The sequence below is a fragment of the Camelus dromedarius genome, chromosome 9 (genome assembly GCF_036321535.1).
Source record: "Camelus dromedarius isolate mCamDro1 chromosome 9, mCamDro1.pat, whole genome shotgun sequence".
Classification (NCBI taxonomy): domain Eukaryota; kingdom Metazoa; phylum Chordata; class Mammalia; order Artiodactyla; family Camelidae; genus Camelus; species Camelus dromedarius.
This window is the reverse complement of record NC_087444.1, coordinates 31,443,415-31,460,919: the sequence shown is the minus strand read 5'-3', so window position 1 is coordinate 31,460,919 and position 17,505 is coordinate 31,443,415. Positions and strand designations below refer to the sequence as shown.

The following is a 17,505-nucleotide window of genomic DNA, read 5'->3' as shown; positions in this document are numbered from 1 at the left end:
AGTAACCTCTGCCAAGACGTCAAACCTTCCCAGATCTAAATATCTTCATATTTGGTAAAATGAGGTGTTAGAGTATTTAACGAGGTTTTAAGACACATGAGCATTAGTTTATACCTTGGTTCACCTTATCAGAAAATAATAGAGTAAGGGGAAAAAATCTGCATTTGTAAAACATCTATTTCTTTAGAAAACCTAGGGAATAAAAAAAGCAAGCACAGAGACTCCCCTGTCAGAGCAGCAAAGCTATCTGCTAGCCAGAACCACAACTGAAAGAGTCCCATTTCCCACAGACGGCCATCTGCAAGAAAGAGAGACAGCTCATTAAGCTTGGGTACCTCCACGTTGACGTTGCGAATCTGCACGTTGATCAGGGAGAACTCTTGCTGCAGGGTCTGAGGTAGGCCCAGCTGATCGGACTTCTTCTCTTCCAGGAGATTGCTCGGGGGATCTTCCTTTAAGACTAGCAGGAGAGAGGTTCAAATGTTGGAAAACACTTTTGAATTTGATTCAGAGAGCAGTTCTGGGGTATTGGCCACAACGCTGCGATGCGTAGAAGAGTAGCCACCTAAGACATCAGTTTCATCAATTACCTTCTTCCTCCCCATGGCTTGAGTTGTGTTGGTGATCTGTATCTTGAGTGTGAAGGGTCTTCTCTGGTTCCGGCAGAAGAGAAATGCTCTCAATGAACTCGTCAACACCATCTAATATGTCATTTGCACAAAGCTGCAACAAAGGGCAGGAGATCTAGGTCTAGAGAAGTCAGTGGATTGACTGTCATGTCTGACTTAAAAACGGGAATTGAAAAGGAGAGAGCTGTCAGCCAAAAACTGATACAATCAAAATAGGCTTTGCCCATCACCAACTCTCCCCGGTTAAACAAACAGGGTAACAGACTCTATTATTTCACTCTGGAAAATTTTTTATCATGTTCATGGTTTATGCAAGTCTCAGAAAACATTTTAAACTCCAAGCTTTGATGGAGTTATTCAGCAAACCCAAGAGCTAATGTATCATAACTTCAAAGCATTTGGAACAAATGGTACTTTTTGGAGAATAGATTTAAAAGGCAATAGGGTAATGATATTTGATGGAAATGCTCATGAGTGACTTGGTACTAAGCAGTGTGGCAAATGTGACCCAGCATTTTCTATCCACTCTCTACAGAGTAGTGTGTGGGATGCAATACATGTGACAAACCATTCCCGCCTTCAAGGAATTTTCCCACTGTATGAAAGACTGAGCCCCATGATGAGGCAGAGCCAAACAAGGGCCACAAAAGCAGTTCACACCAGGTACCACTCACTGTGTTTCAGATATAATTTACGGGGCAAAAACTGGAAAGGGATTCAAGTTACAAGTGTTGTTGATGGATGTAGAGGACGCCGAGTGCAAGCGAAGATTTCCTAGCCCACTTGGAAGAGAAAGAAATGAAGCCCCCAGGCCACTTGCTCAGTACTCTAACCCATACTCTCTTACACCAGGACAAGAGGGAAGACATTCAGAGGCTTTGCAGTATTAAAGTGCAGAACACCAAAGTTGGTTCTTAAAGACTTCAAAGCCTCAGCATAGCATACACCAGCCACTGGGCCAACCAGCAAGTATGTGTAAATGTCTGTCACATATCCTCTAACTTCTGCAACTATTAAATCTTATATTTTAAGTTTCTGGTGTATCCAGTTAAGTTCCTCCCCAACAGCTTTGAATACATACCCTCTGCATCTGGGAATCCACCCGCCACATTCTCAAGGTCTGATCCCGCGACCACGTAACCAGTTGGTAGTCCTTGGACCCTAGAAATCATCAGACAAGAATCCTGAAGGTTTTTCCTGGATTCAGCATCATATTTGCTACAGGTCACAGTGGAATGAGATTCATTCATTCATTCATTCATTCATCCATTGAACAAATATTTATGATTTCCTATGTGCCAGGCACTGTTCTAGGCACTAGGATGATACCATGAATACAACCATCTCTGTCTTTACAGATCTCACAATCCAAGTGGAAACAGACAAACATATAACATGTCTGGTAGTGACAGTGCTATTAAAAAATAACATGGGAGAGGAGGACAGAGATCGACAGCAGAGCTATTTCTAGACAGGATGTCCCTGAGGAAGTCACATTTGAGCAGAACTGTAAATGAAGTGAAATAATAATAGCTGGCAAATTAGCTGGTGAAGAGTGATGCTGGGATTTAATGTCATGCTGACCTTTAACCTCCACAAATGCTCTTCCTTTTATATGCTCTGGAGGAGCTGGGCACGACAGTCTGTAAAATGAATCGTCTTAAATGCATCATGGCATCTTACTGTTTTCAAAGAATTTTTTGATAAAGAGATGCATCTCTTTATAAAAGGAATAATCAATCTTAAATGTTCTTAATTGACTGAATTATATTTTCACATGATAGGTCTGGTCAAAGAGAGATTATTCTAGAAAGGTCGAAGGTGTTTTACAAAAGAGCTTTATGAAAGATAAGGACACTTCAGGGTAATTCTGTAGGGTACAGAATCTTCTTTATGGCTATCTTCAGAAGCAAAGAATCTAGAAATAATTTCATCCAATTCCCTCATTTTACAGATGGGGAAACTGAGGCAACAGAGAGCAGAGAGAGTAGGGGGCAAAAGTTCCTTTTCTGTGTCACTGCCTTCACTCCTCGATGTTGTACTAAATCTCCAGCAGACCTAACAAGACAACAACTGTTCTGAACTACTACCTGTCCCGAGTGCCACCATCTACCCAGCCCAGGTTCACAGCAACAATTTCCTGACTCCACATCCAGCCTCTTTGCATGTCCCTGACTTTGAAGAAGTTATGCTTAATTCCTTTCTAAACCCAACTCCTCCACTTGTGCCCATTCCCTCTCATCTGCGAAGGGCCCTTGCTTTGCTACACGGTCCCTTTCCTGTGCCTTCTCCCCACCTTCAAACAGAGAGGACAGCAGCCTGTGCCACTCAACTTAGTCTACGCCTCGCCCTCAAAGGCGATTTCATTCACAAAACCGGATCCTGCTGCTTCTGTTCATGCCGCCTTACAAGCAAGCTTCCATCTTCAGTCTGCTTTTGGAATTCCTCTCTTAATGATCACATGATTCCCTATTTATACAATTAAGTGCTTCTCTCTCACTCTGCACGGAGATCCTTCAGCAAACCCTGAAACCAGTGACCTCTGCTTCCTTCACGATGCATCCTTTTCCATGAACCGCAACATCCTGATTCTCTTCCTACCTCAGAGCTCCTTCATCACAGTGAAAACGAACATCAAAGCTTGAAGAGGTCCAATAAAAACTGACAGAAGACATGGCAGTAAAAATAAAATGGAGCACCGTTAGGTTGACAAAGAAAGAAAATACAAGAATATGTACAGAATGATTACATTTATAAAAGGTTCAAAAACAAACAAACCTAAACTATTTTTAGGGACGCATAAGTGGGTGATAAAACTACAAAAATAAAAACAAGAAATCACTATCCTAACGCTTAGGATAAAGGGAAGAGACTGTGGTCGGGAAGCTTCTGGGTTCTAGTAATATTCTTTCTTGAACTTGGTGGTAATTACACAGATTTTCACTTTATAAACTGTACGATTTATGCAATTTTCTAGATGATATATCTCACAGTAAAAAGGAATTAAAAAAAAACTCACCTATAACTCGTATTCAAAATTTCACTACTGGTTAGACCGCCCCAGTTTACACAATTCACCTGGCCAGCTTACAGACAACAGACAACTGAAAATGGGTTGCTAAAACCTCTTTATTTCAATCTGAAACGACCGGCCAACCTCTCCCTGCCAGACCGTGGGGAAATTTTATCATCTATTTTCTACAGCAAAATGCAAGAGAATGAGTTGAAAGTTAAAGTCAAGTATGGAAATTGATGGGGTTAAAGACCAAACAGCCTCGTGTTTCTAGAAGCAAGAGGAATTATGGAAATGAGGACTGGAAAAATAAGAGGACGATCAAGAGTCCTTTCAAAACCAATCCTGGAAGAGGCCCATGAGGGTCACAGACAAGCTGGCACAGAAAGATAATTGCACTAATCCCAGGTCTACCAGAGACCTCTCCCGGACTCTGCACAGGTCACACCACTCCCTGCCTGGCTTTTCTGCTATGATATGGAAAGACCACGAAATATATTTCTGGTCTGGAAAACATTTAGAGAGCATGACAATAAGATCTCAAAACAAGGGAGGCTGCAAGTAAATGTGCGTGGTGAGTTGGTGGAGAAACAGAGGCTGAGGGCTTCCTGACTCCCAATATACATATGATGCCTTAGTGAGGACTGGCTAGGTTAAGCTGCAATAACAAATAGCCCCAAAGCTCAGTGGCTTAAAGCAAGGATTTCCCACCCTCTCCACACCTCCACCTCACCCTCACCCCTGGCAGGAGCAGCACCACGTGGAGCTTTGCCAGTTGCCTGGGCAGAAGCAGAGAGAGCAAGTAACTGCTGTTACCGCTCCTATCCAGAAGAGACTGCACCGCTTCCATTCATGTTTCCAGAAACAAAGTGAGTCACATGGCCCAGTCTATCTTTAAGGCAATGGGAGGTAAAATAGCACCACATGTTTGTGAAGAGAAGAGGGAATGTGTGGTAGGTGGTACTGATGATGACCTCTGACCTCCCTCATCAACAGAGCGGCTAGGGGCACATGCCAGGGATTTCTGGCCGTGGCAACCCCAGAGTTTCTCAGCTCTAGAAGTGATCCAACATAAGTCTGCCAACTTCTTCCATGCAGGAGAAAGGCTACATGGAACACCAGAGAAGAGGAGGGAACTTCGGAGGATAATGAAAGCCACACATCCTTTCACCCACCGACCATTCAAGCCAGCCCTGTTTCTGAGTCCGCCCTCTGGGTCACGCACCAACCCTGATAGGAGCTGCTGCTGAACTGGGCTCAGGAAGAAATCGGTGGGTAGTCTCTCTCCCACTCACCTTCCTTCTGCTTCCTCCACTGGAACTCCAGCACCACGTCATCATGGCCCACAAATGTATGGACTGGGGTGTTTAAGTCAAAGACATTCCACAAGAGAAGGCTGTTCTCCCTCCGCAGCTGGGGCACCATCACTGTCACCAATCCATTGCTGAAAGGCTATGACCAGAAAGGGAAAAGCAGGAGTTATTCCAGGGAGAGGCAGCTGAGTCCTGAGTTACCCAAGCTGTAATTCTCTCCTCACTAAAATAAATTAAATGACGGAATACCCCAACCCATCCATCTGGGGGACATTTTCCCAAATACTGGAAGTTGACCATCACATCTACTTTTTGTTGGCTTTTCTTTTACTTTTTCTTTGCTGACGTAAGGGATCACAAAAAATAAAGCTAAGCCAAATACCCGGAGAAGAATGTTTTAAAATCTAAAACAAGCCACCTCTCCCTCCTGGCAGCACTCCTGAACTTCTGTTTATTTTTTAAAGTAAACACATTAATCCAGAGAAGTATTTCAGTTCATAAGAACAATGTCTGACTTCTTTACAAGCAGTCCCAGATGCAAAGGCCAGTTAATACCTGAATTATCTTCTATGTTACACAATGTTCCAGGGTGGCAGCCTCATGTATAAAGGTAGCTTTACTAATCCCTGTGCTCCCTTTCAGGCTGATACTGAAGGAAATATATCCTGATCAGCAGCTATCAATGTGGCAATAAAAAGGTCTTGAAAGGTTGATAATAGCTTACCCACTGTATTTGTAGCATTTTAATGGTTTACACAGTACTTTCATACACATTTTTTTCCCCAAAGGAAAAGGGAAAGTACAGGTACTAAATGCCACTGAATTGTACATTTTAAAATGTTGCACTTTATCACAATTAAAAAAAAAGAGCAAGGCATAGTAAAAATAATTATTCATATTTGACCCAGGAGGAAACTGTCACTTAAAAACATCAAGTGGCTTGCCCAAGGCCATACAAATGTTGAATGGCTCATTGCAGCATCATTCACAACAGCCATGATACAGAAACAACCCACATATCTGTCAGCGGATGAATGGACAAGAAGATGTAGTACATACACAACAGAATATTATTCAGCCATGAGAAAGAAGGAAATTCTGCCACTTATTACAACATGGATGGACCTTGTGGGCATCATGCTAAGTGAAATAAGTCAGACAAAGGCAAATATTGTGTATCATTTATATGTGGAATCTAAAAAGCTCAACTCAGAGAGACAGTAGAATGGTGGGGCTGAGGAGTGGGAGAAACGGGGAGATGTTGGTCAAAGGGTACAAATTTCTAGCTGTAAGACGAATAAGCTCTGGGGATCTGATCTGCAGCCTGGCGATGATGGTTAAGAGTACTGAATGATATAGCTGAAAGGTGCAAGATGGTAGATTCTAAATGTTCTCATTGCAGAAAAGAAATGGTAATCTTGTGACATGATGGAAGTGTTAGCAAGTGTTACAGTGGTAACTGTCTGGCAACATATCATTGTAATATGTCAACATGTTGTAGACCTTGAACTTACACCATGTTAGATGTCAATTACATCTCAATAAAGCTGGGGAAGAAGTGAAATGGCATTGCTGGGCCTAAAACCCAGGTCTTCTGAATCTAAAGCCAGAGTCCTTTCCAGCATAATCCATTGACCTCCAGCCTCTCAACCCTTCCTCCCTCTCCTCCCCTGCTGTCAGTGACCACCAATAGTCACACTGCCGAGCTCCCTGCCCAGCCAGTCTAGCATTTCTAAATTTTTGTTTATTTGGGGGGGGGGGGTAATATTTATTTATTTATTTGTTTGTTTATTTATTTATTTGCACTCTATCACTTGAGCTACACCCCAGTGTAGCATTTGTAGTACAGATTCTCATACAACCTTCCAAGGGCAAATTTTTAAACAGATAACAACTTTTACACCATCATTATCACCTGTGCCCCATCCCCCTAAACCAACAAAGAAAGAGAAAACTGCCTCACAAAGAAAATCAGAGAAAATGTTCCTGGCCCCTCGTTCAGGACACCGAGATAAGGTTTCTGAGCAAGAGGCAGGGTGTCTCACTCACAGTGTATCTGGCTTTCCAGACAGGCACCTGGCAAGGGAGAATATTGAGATATTTCCGAGGCTGGCGGTAATCCCAGAACTGGAAGAAAGAAAGCAGGATAATTTGTGAAATAAATGTCATTAAAAAAAAAAAAAAAACTCACCCATTGAAATAAGCATAGCCTTCAAACTCCTTGCTTTCCGTCCTCTAAAGACACATTCAACAGCACATTGCAGTCAGCCCCCATGGGCACGCTCCTGTGACACAGAAACAGAGAAAACGTCCCTGTCCCGCTTATAAACTGAACACTACTGGAGAAAAATAGACTTCATGAGAACCAGCCCTCAGGGCAGATCACGGTCAGCCTGACTATTAAACCACCTTCACAGCTGAAAGGTGAAGTGACAAGTTTTCATCCTGTGTCACTTTCCACCACATAGAGTGGAATAACTAATAACAATAGCTAAAAAGTACTGACACTGACTGCATTTCAGACAGATGTTTAGTGTTCAGAGCTTCATACCGGTTAATGCTTACAACCACTACATAACGCTGCTAGGAATCTCTTTTTCAAATGTAGAAGCCACGTTACTAAATGATATAACTTGCCCAAGATTGTGCAGCAAAAAGGTGGTTGTGTGACTACTCAGGGCCCAACCACTCACGTCCACACTTTTTCACCCCCTCGACAAGGAAGGTGGGGAACCTGGAGTAGCAGAGAAGACACAGGAGAGCCAGACAAAACCTGGGAATTGGAGACGCATGTGCTTTTAACAAAAAGACAGGTACACTCAGAGCTCAAGCATGAAACCGCAGGAAACCTTGAAAGCAGGAAACTGCAGACCCCAAAGGCAGGAGGGCCAAGAATGAAACTCTGAACAATCAGGTATTAAGGAATTATTATCAAAAATAGGTGACAGGACCCACTTCAGAAAAGAGTTTGGCAGTTTCTGAAAAAGTGAAATGCACACGTATCATGTGACCCAGTGAACCCCCTCTCACATATTTGTCCTAGAAAACTGAAAAGTTCCTCTGACAGAAAAAAAAAAAAAATCAATACAGAAATGTTTATAGAAGCTCTATTCGTGATCACCAAAAACTGGAAACAGCGGAAATCTCCTTCTGGAGGTCAACAGATAATGAACTGTAGCATATCCATAGAGTGGATTTCTATTCAGCAGTAAAAAAAGTATATGAACTATTGTATTCTTAAAACAACCTAGGGGAATCTTAAAGGTATTAAGATGAGCTGAGTGAAAGAAGCCAACCTTGAAAAGTTACATTCTGCACGATTCCATTTCAATGACACTGTCATAAAGACAAAATAATAGCGGAGAACGGATCAGTGTGTTGGCCAGGAGTCAGGGGCTGGGAGGGTGTGACTACAAAGAGTACCAGGCAATTCTTGTTTCTTCTGACAACTTTTTTTGCCAAATTCAAGTCCCATATTCAAAGTAATAAAGTTGTTCAGATGTCATTTCTATCTACACTGCTTTTGGGTTTCCCACATCACCACGGTGTAAACTGTAACTTGCTCCCTCAACTTATTAAAAAAAGGGAAACTAGAAATAGTTAGGTATGCTTGGCATTCTCCATATTTCTAATTAGCTCAACACTCTGTGTATGTCTCCTTGTTATCAGGTCCACCATATGTGAAAAACTAGCAAATAAAAGAGAGGTTCCACCTCCCTTCAGGGTAAAATATTATTACTCAGCAATTATTTACAGGTTGGACAAAAGCATATTCCTGCTCATTTAGAAAGACTAGCATGATAACTATTAATAAAATTAATCCTTAAAAAAAAGATTTTGTTTCTAGATTTAAATATGCTCATCAGTTGGTGACAATTATAATATCTAATTTATGGGATAAATTAGAGGACCCTGGGAAAAGTCCTCACTGTTCATAACACATTCTTATTCTGAAGACAATCGATGGAGTCCTAGGAAAAGATTACATATTATACATTAATGGAGGACTTCAATTCTGTTTCAATTTGATCAAGCTGGTTATTGTAATAAGCTAACCACAGCCATGCCACCTCCTATCACAGGTGACCTGTGCTTTCCTCTTACCACTGCCAAAGGCCTCTGCTCCTAGCTAGGGATCAGAAAAAAGTTTCCTGAAGAAATATTCAGAAGAGCCTCGATGAAGAATCAGATTCCGGACTGCTGACATCACAGGGAACAGACTTGCGGGCACAGGTTTCTCAGTATGGTTGACCTTGTACCAGGGACATGTCAGAATGTACCCAGGGACCAGGGCTGGGTTTCTAGAACTCAGTCCAGAAGATGGGAATTTTGCAAAATAGACTGTTTAACCCAAGATCAGGAAGAAAACAATGGATTATCCAAAATGATATGAACTAATTTCATTGTGGTTCATGTTCTATTTTTTTAATTAATTTTTTATTTATTTATTTTCAGGGGGGAGTCATTAGGTCTATTTATTTATTTATTATTAGTGTTTGTTTTTTTTTTTAATGGAGATACTGGGGATTGAACTCATGACCTCATGCATGCTAAGCATGTGCTCTACCACTGAGCTATACCCTACCCACCTCATGTTCTATTTTTAATGGCCATCGAAGAAAAATCCTTTTCTTCTTCCTGATCCAGTTCTAACCTTCAATTCAACAGTTTTAAGGGAAAAATTTGGGAGTTTGAGATTTACAAATGTTAGCCACTATATATAAAAATAGATTTTTAAAAAAGTTTCTGCTGTATAGCACAGGGAACTATGTTCAATATCTTGTAATAAACTTTGATGAAAAAGAATATGAAAATGAAGAAAAAGTTTTACAGTTTACAATCTACAAAATGAAGTGAAACTCATTCAATGGGATCTTGCTTGCTTCAGCTGACCCCTTAGAATTCACAAAATAAAAATAGAATAAAAATCATTACTATAAATTACAAGCTAATAAATGCTCAGGTAAAGTTAAGAAAATGATTATGTAGGAAAAAACAGCATGCACTGGCCCTTATCAACAAATTACAAATTACTAAAAACAAAGAATAATTTTATGCAAAGTGCCCCTAAATTGCTTCACTTTTTACAATTACGTTATTTATAAATGTTCAATAAAAACTATCTTCCTTCCTATCAGGATATAGTAGAATAAATCAAATACCACATCAACATCTCATTTAATTCATAAGCTAAGCCCACCAGTAAGGAACAAGGGCTGCATTTCACATGTGGAAACTGCCCGATTACCCCCTTTATTATCCATGGAATCCCAGCCTCAAGGGTAGTAAAGGTATCACTGAATACTGACAAACTTGGGGACCTCAAAGAAAGAGGAGGAGGTGAATCGGATGGTTTCTGGTTCCCGAACTTAGGAAACAAGCTGATCTGGGTATAGGAACAAAAATTTAAATTCAAAACAAACAAACCAAAGAAAACCCACTTTGGGCACATAAAAGTAAATTACAACCCCAAGGGAATTACAAACCTCAAGACAGAAGTTAACTTTTTAAGTCTCAGGGTATGATTCTAGCTTTGCTAACCATACCAAAAAAGACATACACGCCTGTGTAAATAAAACAAAGCCTAAAACTGCTGAAGCTGAATCACAAAATCGCTAAGCAAACTTCTGTGGTCAAATCTCAGTCGTTCCAGGCAGAGATCTGACCACAAGGGGGAACTGTGGGGCACGGCTAACTCTGCCCTGTGTCCTTTTGAACAAGGGTACATATCACATCCCACAGTCAGAGAGGAAAAACGAACGAGAAACACTGCACTCTGAGATAAACCAAAAATAATAGGGTCACTGACACACATAAATCCTTGAGCCTTTCCTGTGAGTTAAAGAATCTCTAATAAAACAACTCCATCCCTGACTTGTGCAATGCTAATGACTGAAGACGTCATGACTTTTGCAGATTTGATAATCATGTGAGAAAATGGCTGTTTTTCCACCCCAGACTAATGGTCAACTTGGTAACCTTAACAATTGTGTGGGTTTTTCTCCTTTCCTTGTGTATCTGTTGTGTTGTTATTTTGATGAGCCAGTCCTTTTGAAATGTGATTTCCTGGCAACTTCTTAGCAAGTAAATTTTTTCTCTTTTCTAAATGCTTTTGTCTCTGACTTCTTTTCACAATGAGAAAGAAGAAAATTCTCCGAACAAATTCCAGGAGCCGCATCAGATATGAGGTACTATGTCACTCCGGCTGGTGTACATAGCAGGTTTACTTGCCCAGCTCTCCAAGAAGCACATGCACTCCTGAAACACATGCTATGCCAACCTACTGCAGCTTTCCTTCTGGAGAAAGTGCTCAGACATCCCTGATGCCTCCCAAACACACACCTCCAATTGCCCCAGGGGCGCCACTCACCTTGACAGAGTTGTCTTGACTGGAGGTAGCAAGGATGTGCTCGCTGTCTGGGTGCCAGTCCAGGCCATGGATTTTGGAGAGGTGGGCTGCTAGATATTCCACTGCTGTACTGGGTTTCTGCAACAGAATCAGCACTGAGTGTTGTCAACTGAGAAAGAACTCGCTAGAACAGTCTACTAGAACAGTCTGCCGGGTGCTGAGAGGGGACGCAAAAATGCCACCAGAGACCATCTCTATTATTAAGAAACTCCACATTGTTTTGTTTAAAACAAACAAAACGACGACGACAGGAGACTGATCCAGGTCTTCACACCTGCTCTGTATACGGGACTGTGAGCCTAATCTTCTTCCGCTCCAAACCCCTGCGTGGCTTTAATGAAGGACCCAAAGTAGTGTGCTTTTCCCCTTCAGTAGCGTGGGCTGCAGTTCCTGCTCCCCTTCCTCACAATCACCCACAGAGGGGCTGTGACATCCCAACAGACCCAACCCCAATCGTGAGGGTAAAACCACCAATCTTAAAAGTGATCGAGCCCTAAGACCCCAAAAGAGAATGAACACACATCACAAAAGCAAACAATACATGATTAATAAGCATATATAAAACAAAGTCAGAAGGAAACCTCAGAAATAAATTAAAACATTAAAAGATTTTTTAAGTGATCAAATTAGAAGATATTTGTAAATAATATTCAATGCTGTGAGGCTGCATTTGTCCCTGCTGGTGTACACAGAAAGTAGTATAACCTTTGGGGGGAAAAATTTTGACAATTTTTGTCAAGAGATTTAAAATTTTCCTTTCTTAGGGAATATCCTAAATTCACAAAAAGCTTTAGGTATAAAAGATGTTTATCTTGGTGTTATTTGGAACCCTAGAAAACTAGAAACAACATAAATAATAAGCGGGGAATAATTGTTAGAACCAATTATTGTACAGCTATCTGATACAATATGATGTAGCCACTAAAAGTTATACTTAGGAAGAGTTTATAACATGAAGGAAATGCATTTGTTGTAATGTTGAATGAAAAAAAGTATGCATAACTATGCATATGATAAACTATGATTAAAAAAGGACAAGAAAACACTAAAATGTTAACACTCATCTCTGAGTAACAGGACCATGAATGATTTTTATTTTCTCTTCTATATTTTCTACAAAGAGCATGTATTAGTTTCTATAATCAGCATTGGTCTATGAGGTTAAGGGTGCCATCTCCAGAACCCACCTCCCTGAGTTTAAATCCTGGCAATAAACTACACCTCAGTTTACTCAGCTGCAAAATGGGGGTAATAATAGTACCTACTTTAAAGGCTAGTTATAGAGAGAACTGAATCAATACACATAAAGTTCTTAGAACGATGCCTTAGAACATAATAAACACTTTGTAAGGTTAGTACTATTAGTCATCCACCAGTTTCAGTGAAAATTCAACATTACCACTGATATTGTACACTTTTAAGCCTGTGATGCTTGCTTTCAACAGTGCTGCTTTGACACTACAAAGTGTCAGGGAAGTAAAGCTATGACCAACAAGTTTTACAATCCATTTGAGCAGAATTCCTAAGTATTAATAGCCACCCACCCACCACACCCCCCAAAAAAGTAAAACCCCATTAAATAAAATAGATAAAAGGCTTGCTGAGGGAAGTCAGGGTTACTAGCGGACCAATCAGAAGAATAGAAAGGAACAGTTCTGTAGTATATTTCTATAAGGAACAGAGCTACTGTTTCGGAAAACACGTACTCACAGAGAGTTCATGGCTAAATACCAAGTTGTTAATTTTGCCTATGGCTTTGAAAACAATCTGAAGCAAATACGCATGTACTACAAATTAACCAAATATTTTATTTATACCATTTACTATCTTTAAATGCTATGCCAGTGACAAAATGAATATAACCAACTGCCAATTTAAGAAATAAAAGGGGACTAAGAATGGCTATTACCAGACTAAAGGGACAGAGAGAAAACTAACACACAGAAGATGCACCTATCCAACCTCTACTTATAAAATCACCTTGTCATGTACGTGCTACCTCAGGCAGAGGGCTTGGGCCGGCACACCCCTTTCCCAGCAGGTCCAGGCACCCAATCTAGCAGCCTCCCAATCTCTACATCACTTCCTTCTCCTCTCCAGCTATATGACCTTATTCCTTGCTAGGAGGGGAAGGGCACCGGAAGTGATGCTGAGACTTTACGGTCAGCATCTGAGTTAGGACAGCCCCTGGACAAGTTTCAGGAAAACTACCAGTACATCCTCCCCAGAGGCAGGATCTCTAGCCTCAGGTTTCACAGGACAGAAAGCAGAATTTACGCCCCAGATCTTACAGAAGTTGACGGCTCTGTGAATTAAGCATTCTTAGCCAATCATCTGGGAGTTAGATATGGGGGAGGCCCTTTTCCTGCATCATTATTCTCACCAATGCCAACACACCAAACTTCCGACAGACTTTCCATCACAGCAGCAGCCCAGGACCCTGCACCTCCTTCATGCCTGACAGTTAAGTGGGCTGCTGCAGGGAGAATATATGATCTGCAGGCTCTTTTGAGGCTGAAGGCACAGCAGGAGTTCAAGGGAGGATTTAAGCATGCTGAGTATCCCGTCTCAGTGATTTAATTCTGCACGGTATAGGTCCTGGAACAAGGAGGTTTCACTTTGCAATCTGAGGCAGTGGTAAGAAGCTTGCCAAACACTCTAGAATAGTGCCTCGTCCCACCAGCTTGACCTCCTCAGTGATATACTCATTATTATTACCTTTATTCTGAAGATAAGGAAACTGAGGCTTGGAAAAGTATGTGGCTCACCTGATATTATAACCAGGAGGCAGCAAAACAGGACTCTAACTTAGGTCAGGCCAAGTTCATTTTCTTAACCACTGATCATAATACCTCACTCTGCTAACTTCCTCCAACACCAATTTGATCAGGAAGCAAGTATCATCTGGTACTAGGATCTTAACAGGGCAATGAATCATGCTGTCCAGGGAAACCTGGATGCTCAAGATAGGTCCTGCCACTCATAACATTCTCTTCACAGCCCCTGGGAAGAGAAAAGAGTTTACTTACCCGCTTGTCCCAAATCCGTACATCCCCATCATGGCTGGTGGCAAGGCAATTAGCATTTTTTTTATTCCATTTGACCTGTGAGGCACCCGCTGCAAAGAAAAATTGAGGGAAGAAAGCTGTTGCCCTCCACGCCTTTGAAACCAGAGTGGAGCTTATCCAGGGGAGCTGGATAATGAGTTCCGGATGAATAAGAGCAGAACTCTTCAAGTTTCTATGACTGCATCAGCTCCACCATTAAAGGAAAATGAAGCCAAGAAATAAATGAATTAACACAAGGGAACAGGATCAGAGTCACCTAATTGAGGAACTAATCTCACTAAGGGAAAAAAATCTTCAGATTCCCTCCGAGCAGAATCAGCAGGGCAATGTGCTTTCTTACAGAGCAGCCATTCAGCAGGGCTCTGCTGGTTGGTAATTGACTCATCACACAGCCTGGCTCTTCATCATCTCCATCACCGAGCTTGTGCTCCCCATCAGAGGAGCCTCAGCCCCAAGCCTGCCCCTCCCCACTTTGGCTTTGTTGGTTTGCTTGCTGTTGTTGCTTTTTGAGGGATAGTCTTGGAAAAATATAGCCTCCAGCTGAAGCTCAGTTGAAGCATAAGCCCCAGTGTTGCCCAATTCTGCCCTCAGAAAGTTACATGCACCCCCCGCATCGCCCACTTTCGACTCCCCATCAGCAGTTAGACACGGCCACTAGCCCTGTGTGGAGGCGGGGAAAGGGAACACTCCCGGCATCATGTGAACTCAGTCCTCTACCAATGCAGGAGGTAACTACAATGACAAAAGAGCTACGTAAGAGAGGAGGTGTACTGTAAGATGCCAGAAGGGGCTGAGACAGGTGGAAAATTGGGACATATCAGCACTTCTAGCTGATTCTTAAAAATAATCAAGTTAATTAAGTTAAAACCAGAGCACCATGGCTGTCCTTCCCTCCTCTTCCTGTCTTGCTCAGACAACACATGACAATTCTGCTTGGAGACCTCTCCCTTTAGGTGGGTGTGTATTACTGGGGACACCATAGTAGATCCAGGGCTTTGGAGAATAACTTAATCCAAGAAGTCTAGAGAGTGTGAGAGCTAAAGCAAGGACTTAGAATCTAACAGAAAATAGAGTTAAGGCTCACATTTTATCCTTGCTTAAGTTTTGGTGAGGGTATTTGTTTGCTTATTTGTTAGTTGTGCTTTTTCCTCGAGACACAGGGCATCTTAAGTCATCTAAGAACAGATGGTGGAGACCCCTGAAGTTGGAGGAAGGCGCTGTATTACTTAGGAGGCCCCTGTTAACAGCCCCAGTGCAGAACTGCAATAATAGTTCATTCCAATTGAGGGATGAAAACAGAGAGATCAGAAAGGAATTTCAAAGTTTCAGTATGTCCATATTAAATGACACCCTGGGACACAATCAGCATAAACTAGATTGTGCGGAAGCCACAGGACAAGCAACCTGGTTTCTTCAACAAATAAACTGCAGGAAAAGAAAAACAAACCAACCAAAGGGAGGGAGAAGAAAGCTACTGACTAAAAGAGATGAGAAATATATTAACCACTTAGAAATACAGACTTTGGATTCTGCTTCAAATAATTTGTTAAAAACAAACAAACAACTACTACTGAGACTACTGGGAAAATTTGAATACTGCTTAAATACTTGATGATATTAAAGAATTACTGTTAATACTTTCAGGTATGCTAATGATTTTTTTTTTAAAGAATTCTTCTCTTGTAAAAAATACTTGCTGAAATACTTCTTGATGAAATGGCAAGATACCTGGGATTTACTTCAAAATAATCCCAAAGGGGATGGGGGTGGGGGGATAGCGGGTGAAAGAAGACTGGCTGTACGCTGACAACTGTTTAAGCTGGAGGATGAACTCAAGGCAATACATCTTCTAGCCTTACCAACTTTTGAAATTTTCCACAATAAAAAGTTTAAAAAGAAACCAGTGTGGCTCCTACCCTTGAATTCTGAAATAAGTCCCTGACCACATGCTACAGTCCAGACTTTAACTTCTGAGAGCCGCGGAAGCAAGACCCTTGTGATGCAGGACTTACAGGTGCACACAGCCATGGACGGGGCCCAGGGCAGTCAGTGTGTGGAAGCCGTGGAAGGAATGGGACAAGGGCCGGGGCGGGGAGGAAGGGGGAGTAGACACTCACCTACAGCAGACAGTGCGACACTGGGCTTCCTTGTGTCCCTGAAACGCAAAAGTCAGAAATCAAGTGCCCATTCACCTGCCACCACCCAACCTGGTGCTTTTCACCCTCTGCTCGCACATCCTCACTTTCCTTTCAGCCAGTTCTTAGACTTCAGTGGGATCATAAGGGCTTTAAAAAGAAGTATAAAGAGGAGCCCGTCTCCTTCCAGAGGGATGAACTTTCTCAGCCACTGCAATTGAGGCTGTCTGAATTTTAGATCATACCATCATATCCCCAGGGAACAAGTAACATGATTCAGCATGGGCTGGGTGACTATGACATGGAGGTGGAGGGAGCCAAAAGAACCCCTCCCTGGTGTCATTTCTCCCAGTGGGACAAGGGGACAGTCATGGAGGCCTAATTCTGCAAGAATCTTCCACCAGCATCACAAAGGTGGAGTGACAAACCACTCTGGATGTTCCCAAGAGCCAAGAGGTGGAAGCAACCCAAGTGTCCACAACAGATGATCGGATAAACAAACTAGGGTTTAGACATGCAATGGATTATTATTAGGTCTTAAAAAGGAAGGAAATCCTGTCACACGCTAGCACGTAAACGCACCTTGAGGACATTATGCTAAGTGAAATAAGTCAGTCACAAAAGGACAAACACTGTATGATTCTACTTATACGTGGTACCTAGAGTAGTCAATTCATAAAGACAGAGAGCAGCACTGTGGCCGACAGGGGCTGAGAGGAGGGGGAAATGGGGATTTGTTTCATGGGTACAGATTTCCAGGTCTGAAAGGTTAAAAAGTCCTAGAGCTTGGCTGCACAACAATGTGAATATACTTACTACTGAGCTGCACATTTACAAATGATTAAGTTGGTAAATTTTGTTTTGTGGTTTTTTACCACAATATTAAAAAAAAAAAAAAAAACTCCTTTGGAGAGGGAGGCTCCAAGGTTCACGACAAA

The 17,505-nt window shown here is 41.8% G+C and overlaps 1 protein-coding gene across 8 annotated transcripts in view; it reads right to left on the bottom strand.

Moving 5' to 3' along the window:
* The window catches only part of WDR59 (WD repeat domain 59), a 75,975-nt gene that overhangs the window by 40,141 nt on the left and 18,329 nt on the right, over positions 1-17,505 (bottom strand). For all 8 annotated transcript variants that reach the window (XR_010382267.1, XR_010382268.1, XR_010382269.1 and 5 more), the window contains exons 6-13: positions 16,550-16,587; positions 14,394-14,482; positions 11,326-11,442; positions 7,005-7,082; positions 4,938-5,094; positions 1,711-1,790; positions 591-723; positions 336-460 (exon numbers count right to left, since the gene is read on the bottom strand). Coding sequence is in view for 5 of the 8 variants with exons in the window: in XM_064488966.1 (XP_064345036.1) it covers positions 336-460; positions 591-723; positions 1,711-1,790; positions 4,938-5,094; positions 7,005-7,082; positions 11,326-11,442; positions 14,394-14,482; positions 16,550-16,587 (817 nt within the window). In the remaining 3 variants the exon portion in view is untranslated. The remainder of the gene's footprint in view (positions 1-335; positions 461-590; positions 724-1,710; positions 1,791-4,937; positions 5,095-7,004; positions 7,083-11,325; positions 11,443-14,393; positions 14,483-16,549; positions 16,588-17,505) is intronic.